This window comes from Physeter macrocephalus, chromosome 9, assembly GCF_002837175.3.
Source record: "Physeter macrocephalus isolate SW-GA chromosome 9, ASM283717v5, whole genome shotgun sequence".
NCBI classification, from domain to species: Eukaryota; Metazoa; Chordata; class Mammalia; order Artiodactyla; family Physeteridae; genus Physeter; species Physeter macrocephalus.
The window spans coordinates 28189364-28200626 of record NC_041222.1 but is presented as its reverse complement, the minus strand read 5'-3'; the positions used below and the strand labels follow the sequence as shown (position 1 = coordinate 28200626).

At 38.3% G+C, this 11263-nt stretch overlaps 1 protein-coding gene across 2 annotated transcripts in view; it reads left to right on the top strand.

Moving 5' to 3' along the window:
- Positions 1–9685, top strand: part of MELK (maternal embryonic leucine zipper kinase) — an 84850-nt gene extending 75165 nt beyond the window's left edge. For both annotated transcript variants that reach the window (XM_007127530.4, XM_055087094.1), the window contains 4 exons: positions 636–732; positions 2024–2192; positions 6751–6854; positions 9159–9685. In XM_007127530.4, coding sequence (XP_007127592.1) covers positions 636–732; positions 2024–2192; positions 6751–6854; positions 9159–9336 — 548 coding nt within the window. In that variant the 3' untranslated portion in view covers positions 9337–9685. The remainder of the gene's footprint in view (positions 1–635; positions 733–2023; positions 2193–6750; positions 6855–9158) is intronic.
- The last annotated feature ends 1578 nt before the right edge of the window (positions 9686–11263 follow it).

Sequence of the window (11263 nt, the reverse complement as noted above, 5' to 3'; positions counted from 1 at the left end):
GGCCGCTCCCGTTGCGGAGCACAGGCTCCGGACGCGCAGGCCCAGCGGCCATGGCTCACGGGCCCAGCCGCGCCGCGGCATGTGGGATCCTCCCAGACCGGGGCGTGAACCCGGTTCCCCTGCATCGGCAGGCGGACGCGCAACCACTGCGCCACCAGGGAAGCCCCGCTTACAACCTCTTTAATAACTTTTGTCAGCTTTCACAGAGGACTATTCTCTTTGCCTGATAGGAGTTGAAAGGGCTATGAATTGAATTAACACCTCTCAGTAATATATTCATTAAAGGCATAAATACAATTGACTTTTATTTATAGAAAGTAGAATCAGTAATCATGAAATATTATTTATGTGATCTATTTAGATTTTTCATATGATATTTATGATAAAATCATAAGCATGGCCTCAGTTTTACAGTGAAGAAAAAGAAGAGCCACACATGTAAAGCAAAATGATTTTGTTTCTATTGTAAATTATCTGGAAACATTTCTTTAAAGAATTAGAGCCTTAACATCACTGGGCAAGTGATTACAATATTTCTGAGCCAATGAGTGAGGTGATATATGCATTATTGATGGAAAATTTGAAACTATAGCATGTCAGCTACATATGGTTTGTGTTTGTTGTTTTTCTAATAGCTAGAAACCAGTGCCTGAAAGAGACCCCAGTTAAAATGCCGGTAAATTCATCAGGAACAGAGAAGTTAATAACAGGTGTCATTAGCCCTGAGAGGCGGTAAGTGTTCAGTTTTGTACAGTTTGTTTAGTATATGTAACCACATTTCCTTTTTTCATATATGATAAACCCAATTAAGGTAAACCATCATGTAGGTTCTGTCAGGGACTGTAGGAATGTCTGTATGAATGTGGTCTGTGGCCATTACTGAGGCTGTTGCCACTGCCTTTCTCAGGGTGGAATTGTGAGACTCATCAGCAGTACGACTGGCACCTTAACTTAAAATACAGTTCCTGTGCTGAGACCCATCTTTCCCTACACTTCTTCCAGTGGAGTGTAGACATCCACTAACAAACAGCAGTCACTCAAATATTAAAGATCCTAAAGGGTGCTTCAGATAAAGCCCATTCCTCTTGTACAAACAGGTCTGCAGCATAGGTGACCTTTCATTATCTTTTATAGCTATTTTTTTGAGCAGGCTCCATTTTGAAGATAATTGGGAGAATTAGAATGTGAACTAGATATTAGATGCTTATGGCATTATTATTAATTTTCTTGATATCATAATGATATTGTGGTTATGTAGGAAGATGTCCTTATTCACTGGTGATGTGTGCTGAAGTGTTTCAGAGTAAAAGGTTGTGATATCTTTTTAAAAAAAATATTCATTCATTCTGCACCAGGTCTTAGTTGCAGCATGCGGGATCTTCGTTGCGGCATGCAGGATCTTTAGTTGTGGCGCGTGGGATCTTTTAGTTGCTGCATGCGGACTCTTAGTTGCAGTGTGTGGACTCTTAGCTGTGGCATGCAGACTCTTAGTTCCAGCAGGCGAACTCTTAGTTGCCGCATGCATGTGGCATCTAATCTAGTTCCCCGACCAAGGATTGAACCCAGGCCCCCTGTATTGGGAGCGTGTAGTCTTGCCCATGCCCACTGGATCACCAGGGAAGTCCCAAGGGTTGTGATATCTTCAGATGGATTACTTTGATGTACATATTTTTAATGTATGTATTATATATATGTAGAGAAAGCAAATGTGGCAAAATATTAACAATTGTTGACTCTAGAAGGATATGTGGATGGTTATTACACTTTTTGTTCAACTTTTCTATATATTTGATACTAAAAAAAGGTAGGGGAAAAATAGTTTTGGCGGTTGACTTGGGGGAAAGGTGACGGCTTCGTTTCAGTGGGAGATGGCTTTCGTGCTCTCTGAGGAAGAGTAAGATGGCTTGGCCAGGCATACCTGAATGAGGTGCACCTAACAGCCAGGACAAATGCACCTCTGTGAGGGACCCAACAGGCCGGAAGTCCAACTCTTACTCGTGGGTTCATTGGTTTTTTTTTTAAGGTGTCGCTCAGTGGAACTCAACCTTAACCAAGTACATGTAGAGGATACTCCAAAAAGAAAAGGAACCAAAGTGTTTGGGAGCCTTGAGAAGGGGTTGGATAAGGTTATCACTGTGCTTACCAGGAGCAAAAGGAAGGGCTTGGCCAAAGATGGGCCAAGAAGACTAAAGGTAAGTGGACTGGAGTTCTTTAATATGGATTTTAGAAGCTGACTGCTAACTGGACTACTTTTTTTTTTTTTTAAAGGAAAGTACTAAATGAATGAATTGATTAGTATTTTTAATTTATTTATTCATCCATTTAGCTAGTACATATTTTTTGAGCACCTAAAATATACATGTTACTATGCAGTGGGCTTTGAGAATGCAGAGGTAAATTAGATACAGTTGCTCCTTTGGAGGAACAAATAACTAAAATTCAGATATTAAAGTTCACGTAGGGGGTTAATCACAGAGGCAAAAGAGGAGGTGGGGAAGCATGGGGCATATATAAGGAACTGCCTTAAGGATGAGGGCTTGAGGTCAGTGGTCCTATCTCTGGTACATAGGAGAGTCCCTGACACATGGGTACCTTTGTAGGGCCTCACAAAATATCTGAATGCATGGGAAGTTAATTTGAACTTTGAGTGTGGTGTGTGTGAGGAAAATAGCAACAGGTGAGGAAAATAGGCTGGCTAAGACGTTTGGACCTTACTTGACAGACCTATTATGTTTTTACAGCATGTTTAATGTGTCAGTGGTGTGGACAGTATATTTGGTGGGGATAGGAAAAGAAAAAGAAGTGATTAGTAGATATAAAGTACTTCTTACTCTCTTGGATTCTCTCTGAGTATTCATTCAAACATCTAATGAATGACATTTTTGTTTGGGGGCAGTAAGAGGTGAAGGGAAGAATAAGACACAGCTCATGTCTTTGAGGAATTTGTAGAGTGGCAGTGAAAACAGGCAGGGATGTTGCTCTGATCCACGGGGCTTATTGCTGTAATAAAAACATGTTCCAAGAGGTGTGGGGCCCAGAGGAGGGAAGAGCAGATGGTGGTGTTCCCTATGATTTGGGGACTGGGTCTGTGTTTAGATTTTGCACTGAGAGTCTCATTTTGAGCAAATCTGGGCAGGTTTGGGGGAAGAAAAATGCTGAGCTGCTGGGTGGAAGGGTGCCTCAGGGGAGAATGTTCTGAGATCCCATTTATGTCCTGTCTTAAAGTGAGAGAAGATAGGACTTCTCCATTAGTATTTGTTGCCTTGTTGAACTTACATAATGCAGTGGAGTTTTATGTTGCATATGGCTGTTTATTAGGCATATTTTATCTTTTTATTCTAAGAGTTCTCTAGTTGGAGACAGTTGTGAGGTATTTCAAACCCTGATGTTGGGATTATGAAAATCATGGTGTCATTTCTCTGAAAATATTAAATAAAGAAAATTAAGGAAACTTGTCCAATTATATACATTATTGAGAAGCTCAGTGGTTATCAAATACTAATAGATGATATTCTAAAAATGTTCACCAATGTAAATTATTTGGAACTTGAATGCATTTTTTCAGTAGGAACTGCTGTGATACTAGTTGGCTTTCTAGATATTTCCCAGTACTTCCAGGATGCAGGAGAAAAATCATAAGGTTGGGAATGAGAAGCCTGGTTTGTAGCCTCAGCTTCATACAGTGTAGCTTGGATAAGTCATTTTATCTCTGACTATCTCAATTTTTTTATTTGTAAAAACTGGAGATAATGTCTATCCTGGCAGCTTCACAGAGCTGGGATATATAAATGAGACTGTATGAGATGCTGTATTGCATATGAAATGCTTTCTAAATATAAGGTGTTCCAGTGTCAAGTATCATTATTATTGTCATTGTTGAGCATTTTAACCCCAATGTAGCAGTACCACAGTTGTAATTAGCACACACCTAAGATCTGAAGCTTTATCTAACTTTGGATCTTTAACCCTTTCTAATGTTTTAAGTTTTTCAGAACTGAAGGACTTACTTTAGGAGATTATCCTCATTTTCCACCTAGTTCTTTTCTTTTCTTTTCTTTCTTTCTTTATTTTTGGCTGCATTGGGTCTTTGTTGCTGTGTGCAGGCTTTTTCTCCAGTTGTGGAGAGCGGGGGCTACTCTTTGTTGTGGTGCACGGGCTCCTCATTGTGGTGGCTTCTCTTTGTTGCAGAGCACAGGCTCTAGGTGCGTGGGCTTCAGTAGTTGCAGCACGCGGGCTCAGTAGTTGTGGCTCGCGGGCTCTAGAGCGTAGGCTCAGTAGTTTTGGCGCACGGGCTTAGTTGCTCTGCAGCATGTGGTATCTTCCCGGACCAGGGCTGGAACCTGTGTCCCCTGCATTGGCAGGTGGATTCTTAACCACTGAGCCACCAGAGAAGTCCACACCTAGTTCTTAAATTAAAAAATTATAAGCTTACAGAAAAGTTAAAAGGATGGTACAAAGGGACTTCCTTGGCTGTTCAGTGGTTAAGACTCCGCGCTTCCACTTCAGGGAACACGGGTTTGATCCCTGGTTAGGGAACTAAGATCTCACATGCTACACGGTGTGGCCAAAAAGAAAAAAAGATGATACAAAGAACACCTTAATTTTTTAAGATAGTGAATCATATGTAGTTAAGCCCTCTTTTAGGAAGCAACCTATAAAAATCTGAAATTTAAATAGATAAAATAGGATTATTTCTTTATTTTACAGAGGAATCACTTGAATTGTGATTTGAAAGTGTTCAGTTTGTTATTTTCTTGAAAAATCCAATCTAATTTGGTGAAAAAGTCCTGGATTGGAAGCCAAGAGACAGAGGGGCCTGTCATAGCTGTGCCACTTGTTCCGTTTATAACTTGAAGCTGAGGTTCCTGAACTCTAGTCATTTGACAGTCACCTTCATGTCGGCATATCAGCATATCATCTGCACTGTTATTTATCTGGTACTTTCTTTATATGATGCATTTTAAAAGCAGATTTGTAGAGGTATAATTGACATGCAATAGTCTGCATATATTAAAAATGTACAATTAATATACTTTGGCATTATATATGTACCTGTGAAACCACCACCACAATCAAGATGACTAACTTTATTTATTTATCTATCTATCTATCTATCTATCTATTTATTTATTTTTGGTTGTGTTGGGTCTTCGTTGCTGCGCGTGGGCTTTCTCTAGTTGTGGCGAACGGGGGCTACTCTTTGTTGTGGTGCATGGGCTTCTCATTGCGGTGGCTTGTCTTGTTGCGGAGCACGGGCTCTAGGTGCGCAGGCTTCAGTAGTTGTGGCACGTGGACTCAGTAGTTGTGGCTCCCGGGCTCTAGAGCACAGGTTCAGTAGTTGTGGCGCGCGGGTTCAGTTGCTCTGCGGCATGTGGGATCTTCCCAGACCAGGGCTCGAACTCGTGTCCTCTGCATTGGCAGGCGGATTCTTAACCACTGCCCCACCAGGGAAGCCCCAAGATGACTACCTTTTTAAAAACTTGTATTTATTTAAAAAGAAACCGTATGTCATTAGTTTTTCTAATCTTTTTTTGCTAAATCTGATTGGAACAAATATATAAATATTAAAATAAAAGTATTTATCCATGTACCACTTAGAGTTATATTGTATAACACCAGTGCCTGGGGAGGTTCCCTGGTGGTCTAGTGGTTAGGATTCCGGGCTTTCACTGCCATGGCCCAGATTCAGTCCCTGGTGGGGGAACTGAGATCCCCCGTAAGCTGCATGGTGTGGCCAAAAAATAATAATAATAAAATTTAAAAAATTAAAATTAAAAAATAAAACAGTGCCTGGCACCTAGTAAGCCGTCAATAAATAGTTGTTTGAATGAATGGATGGATAGATACTAATAAAGAATGAAGTTATTTCTGGACTTCCCTGGTGGTGCAATGGTTAAGAATCTGCCTGCCACTGCAGGGGACACGGGCTCAAGCCCTGGTCCGGGAAGATCCCACATGCTGTGGAGCAACTAAGCCCGTGCACCACAGCTAATGAGCCCACGTGCCACAACTACTGAAACCGACATGCCTAGGGTCCGTGCTCTGCAACAAAGAGAAGCCACCGCAATGAGAAGTCCGCACACCGCAACAGAGTAGCCCCCGCTTGCCGCAACTAGAGAAAGCCTGCGTGCAGCAACGAAGACCCAACTCAGCCAAAAATTAATTAATTAATTATAAAAAATTATTTCTGAGAATTATGCTGTTAGTGAATGAGAAAAAATAACTTGACATTACTTTTTTAAAGGGATACTTGTTATATTCATTCCTTCATAGAATTGTCATAGAATCACCTCCTGGGATTCTGTAAAATTCCTTAAATGATCAAGAAAGAATTAAGGAAACACATGCAACTATATATAAGTGAAATTTTCTAGGGCATTTGTTTTCTCACAGTTTACATTTCAGGAGTCTTTATCACCATGTAGGAAGGGGGAAATAGGTAGAGCTCAAAGAGATAGACATTATTTCATATTTATTTACTTACTAAAAAATTCGTAGGAGAGGAAGCTGCAAATATAAAAAGGGTGATATGGATGCAGTTACTAATAAACGTGATTTCTCCAAGCTTTCCCAGTGCCATCTCAATCCAACTTACGAAGAGTTGGTTGTAAATTCTTTCAGTGTTTTTCTTGAAATATTTCCACTTGAAATGGTACTATGTTGAGGAGTTTGGGATCTCTAAATGAGGTAAGATGGTCTTTGTGTTGATGTAAAGATTTACTTCTTAACCCCTTCTTTTTCTTTTTTAAGCCTCACTATAATGTGACTACAACCAGATTAGTGAATCCAGATCAACTCTTGAATGAGTTAATGTCTATTCTTCCAAAGAAGCACGTTGACTTTGTACAAAAGGGGTAAGAAGCACGCTTGCATCTATTACTTGACGTCTTTTGAACTTTGAAAAAACTGACTTTGTACAAAGGGGGTAAGAAGCACACTTGCATCTATTACTTGACGTCTTTTGAACTTTGAAAAAACATAGGTTGATTCCCCTCTCAACCTATGTTTTTAATATAATTAAAAAATTATAAATTGTTTAACATAATTAAAAAATATATTTCTCTCCCCTCATTTTTCCAAAAAGCTTTTATGTTAGTGTCTGTGTTCATAATTTATTCTCTTTTGTTTTATATGAGCTATAGAAGTTTTTAAAGTGCCCATATTGTCACCACTTTCAAAGTTAGACTTTTCAAAATAGAAAAATCTGAACTTCTTCCAGTTTCTTTTGCATCTTCTATTTTTCTTTGATGTTCTGCTTTACAATAATATTTATAAGTTGTAATCTAAATTTGTGAGACACCTCACACAAATCAAGGATATATATAATAGACTCCTTCTCTTTATGACGTTCTATGTGACAGAACTGGTTTTCAGTACTTTAGAAAATTATTTCACCTTAGCTGTTTCCCACTGTTGAGTGAACTGCCATCAAAGCCTCCTTCGTCATGATCTCATGGTCTGGACAGCCAGACCTCTTCTGGTTGCTTAAGATGTTCATATTTCTAAACATTTCCACTTAGTTATATCTCTTTAAAATTTCATTATTAAAGCACTAACAAGAAGAGCCACTGATAGAGTAACAAAAACATTTAATTGGAACAATCAGTATAGAGTAAGATTTTAAGAAACAATCTTTTGCAAAAGTAATTTTACTTTTCATTATCTCTAAATGTTGGCAAGCACTCTTATGTGAACCCTGGCTTTCTTCTTTAGGTATCATTATATCACATCTAACTCTGACCTGTTCTTCATGCTTGGGATTTATCCACAGCGTTAGAACCTCTCGCCAAATCTGTGTTAGAAAGCTTTCGATTATTTTTCCTTCAGTGTATGATCTATCAGATCGGTAACTGGCTATTCACCAGTAATCTGTTCCTCGAACTTCCTGATCCACCTGAAGATCTGCCTTTATCCTTCTTTTTTCTTTTTTCCTTCTCTGTTTGTTTTTACCTTTTTTGTGACAAAGCAGAATAACAAAAGCTAAATTTTTCAGTGGTGTGGTGTCACTAATCTCGGTTATATTCCATTACTATCTTTTTCCAATGAGGAAAAATCACTTTTTATCCTTGATATGACTAAATTGCTCTATGCTTCATCTTCCCATCAGGAACCTTAACTACAGGGTTTACCTTAACGGCATTTCTGATAGCAACTGCTTATTTTTAATAGATCAAGCCCCAAAGGACATAGCTAAGTTAGTAAGAAAAAGAATGATATTTTAATACACCTTGTAATACATAACAGATACAAGTAATTTCTCCCCATTTACATGGAACAGTGCCTAATCGTGTGCCCCTAAATATTTAGGGAACCGAAATTTAGAATTGATCCTATTATTTATTGTTTGTATTTATCTATTGAAGATCAGTAAGACAATTAAATAAAACTAAAATATAATGTAAACAAATTAAAAGTTGATTTACATGAATTCAATTTATGCAACTTTGCAGGAACCATACCTATTTCTTAAGATGTGTGGAAGGCTTCATATAGACAGGGCCTTTCCATTATCAGAGTAGTTAATGTGGCAGTTCTAATTATATGTGCCATATGTTTCAACCATGGGAATGTACTGTCTCATTGGACTTTCTTTTATAACTCTGCCCTAAAGTGTTGTAATGATCATAACCTCTTATTACTGTTAGAAAAACCTCAGAAACATGTTTCCTACTGACAGGTTGCTGCCTTCAGTTTTATTTATATGAAAGACAGAAGTTTCTGATGAAGTGCACAAAATAAAATATTCTTAATCTTCCCTCTGCTTTCCTTTGTTGTGAACATTGTGGAAATGGCCTAATGTTCACAGATTACACCATTGAAAGACTTGCATAAAGGATGCCGGAAGATTTCTTGAGCATGAATGGCATGTATAGCTATGAAAAAAGGGCTTTTCTTTGGAGCAAGGGAGAATTCTGGTAAAGCCTTTTCATCTGTATTCTTTTTTGAGATCCTGGTTAGCTTTTGGGAAAACACCAGTCATACTCCATCACTAAAGCATATCTAGGTCATCTGGAAACTGTAAGCAGTACTATATTGCTTAATACGAAATAATGGTTCATTTTCCCCACTGGCCTCCTAGAGGCTTATAGAAATCTCTTGTATTATACAGAATATTCATGGTTCTCCTGCTAACTGGCTTCTTATCTTGTTTTTCACAGCTATACACTGAAGTGTCAAACACAGTCAGATTTTGGCAAAGTGACAATGCAGTTTGAGCTAGAAGTGTGCCAGCTTCAAAAACCCGACGTGGTGGGTATCAGGAGGCAGCGGCTTAAGGGTGATGCCTGGGTTTACAAGAGATTAGTGGAAGACATCCTGTCTAGCTGTAAGGTTTAATTGATGAATGGTTTCCATCCTGCCTGATGAGTATGGGTGTGATACAGCCTACATGGAGCCTGGTGTGATGGGTTTGATTTTTAAAGTCCTCTGGAACTGCGAACTTGTTTCTAGAGAGCTATCTTAAAGACCAATATCTTTTTGTTTTTAAACAAAAGATATTATTTCATGGATGAATCTAAGGCAAGCCCCTCTGTCATTATCTCTTACTGTCTTTTTTAATCATGAACTTTGTATATTAATAACTGTTGACTTTCTTAGATTCACTTCCATACATGAATGTAAGCTCTTAACTATGTCTCCTTTTAATGTGTAATTTCTTTCTGAAATAAAACCGTTTGTGAATATAGCAGGCTTCTCCTCTTCTTTGTATTTGATTTTGATCCAAATAAAACCTCAAATGGCTTCTTGACTATTAAGTAGAGACTATTTGGAGTATGTTTTATCTGTTATCAAATATGCCTTGGGTAGAAAAACAGATAAGAATTCATTTGCATAATTTTTTCTTGTCTCTGATTTAAGTAGGATTTATTGAGATCGTTAACTAAGTCACAGCTGTGGTTACCAGAGTTAAACAACACATTTAATATGTTGAATAAAAGAGTATTGACGTCAGTATGTATGTTCGGTCAACAATAGTAACTATCTGGACTATGAACCCCCATGAAATGTTACTTTATAGTAATTTTCCGTTAAGTCTCAGCGTTGGCCTCAAATTTGTATTTTTATTTCACTTTATTGGTCTCTAAAGGCCGGCGCTCAAGTTACATTTGTATGGATTTTACCAATTAAACTAGTTGGAGAAAAAATAGCACTGTTTCTAGTCAGTAGTGAGGGAATGTTTTGTCATTCATTTATTCAGTAAATGTTTACTAAGTTTTTACAAGTGTTAGGTTCTAGGGCTGAATATGATACTGTCTAGTAAACTCAAGGAGTTCAGAGTCTATTCGCAAGGCAGATACATCAACCAGTATTTATAGCAGAGAGGGCATGATCAGCTTTGTCTGGAGGAGTAAGGGATGATTTCTTGAAGGAAACAGTATTTGGTCTTGAAGGATATGTAAGAGTTCAATAGAAAGAGAAGACAGTGTGACATTCTTGGCAACACGAATGGTATGTGCAAAGGCATGGAATTATAAAATGGCTTTGTGTGTTCAGGGTGGAGGCAGAAAGTGGTGCAGGGGAAAATAGCAGGAGATGAGAGTTGAAAATTTAGCTGGCAGTAAGTGATGCAAAACCTGAAGGAACTTGAAGGCTCCACTAAACTGGGTAAAGGAGAACTGTCAAGGGGTTTAAATTTTTTTATAACAGCTTTACTGAAATATAATTCACATACTATAAAATTACCCCTTTAAAGTGTACAATTCAGTGTTTTTTAGTATATTCACATTTGTGCAAGCATCACCACAATCTAATTTTAAAACATTTTCACCACCTGAAAGAAACCCTATATCCATCAGTGGTCACTCCCAATTCCTCCCCCCACACCAGCCCCTAGCAACCACTAATCTACTTTCTGCCTTTATGGATTGACTGCTCTGGACATTGCGTATAAATGGAATCATATAATATTTGGCCTTTTGGGTCTGGCTTCTTTCAGCTTAGCATAATATTTTCAAGATTGATCATGTTGTAGCATATTTTAGTACTTCATTCTGTTTTACTGCTGAATGATATTCCATTGTATGGATATATCACATTGTATTTACCCATTTATCAGTTTATGGATATTTGGGTTGTTTCTGTTTCTTGGCTATTATGAATAATGCTGCTATGGATATTTGTGTACAAATTTTTGTGTGGGTGTAGGTGTTCAGTTCTCTAGTGTGTATACCTAGGAGTGGAATTTCTGAGTTATCTAACATTTTGAGACACTGACAAACTGCTTACCATTTTATGATCCCACCAGTAATGTATGAGGGTTCTA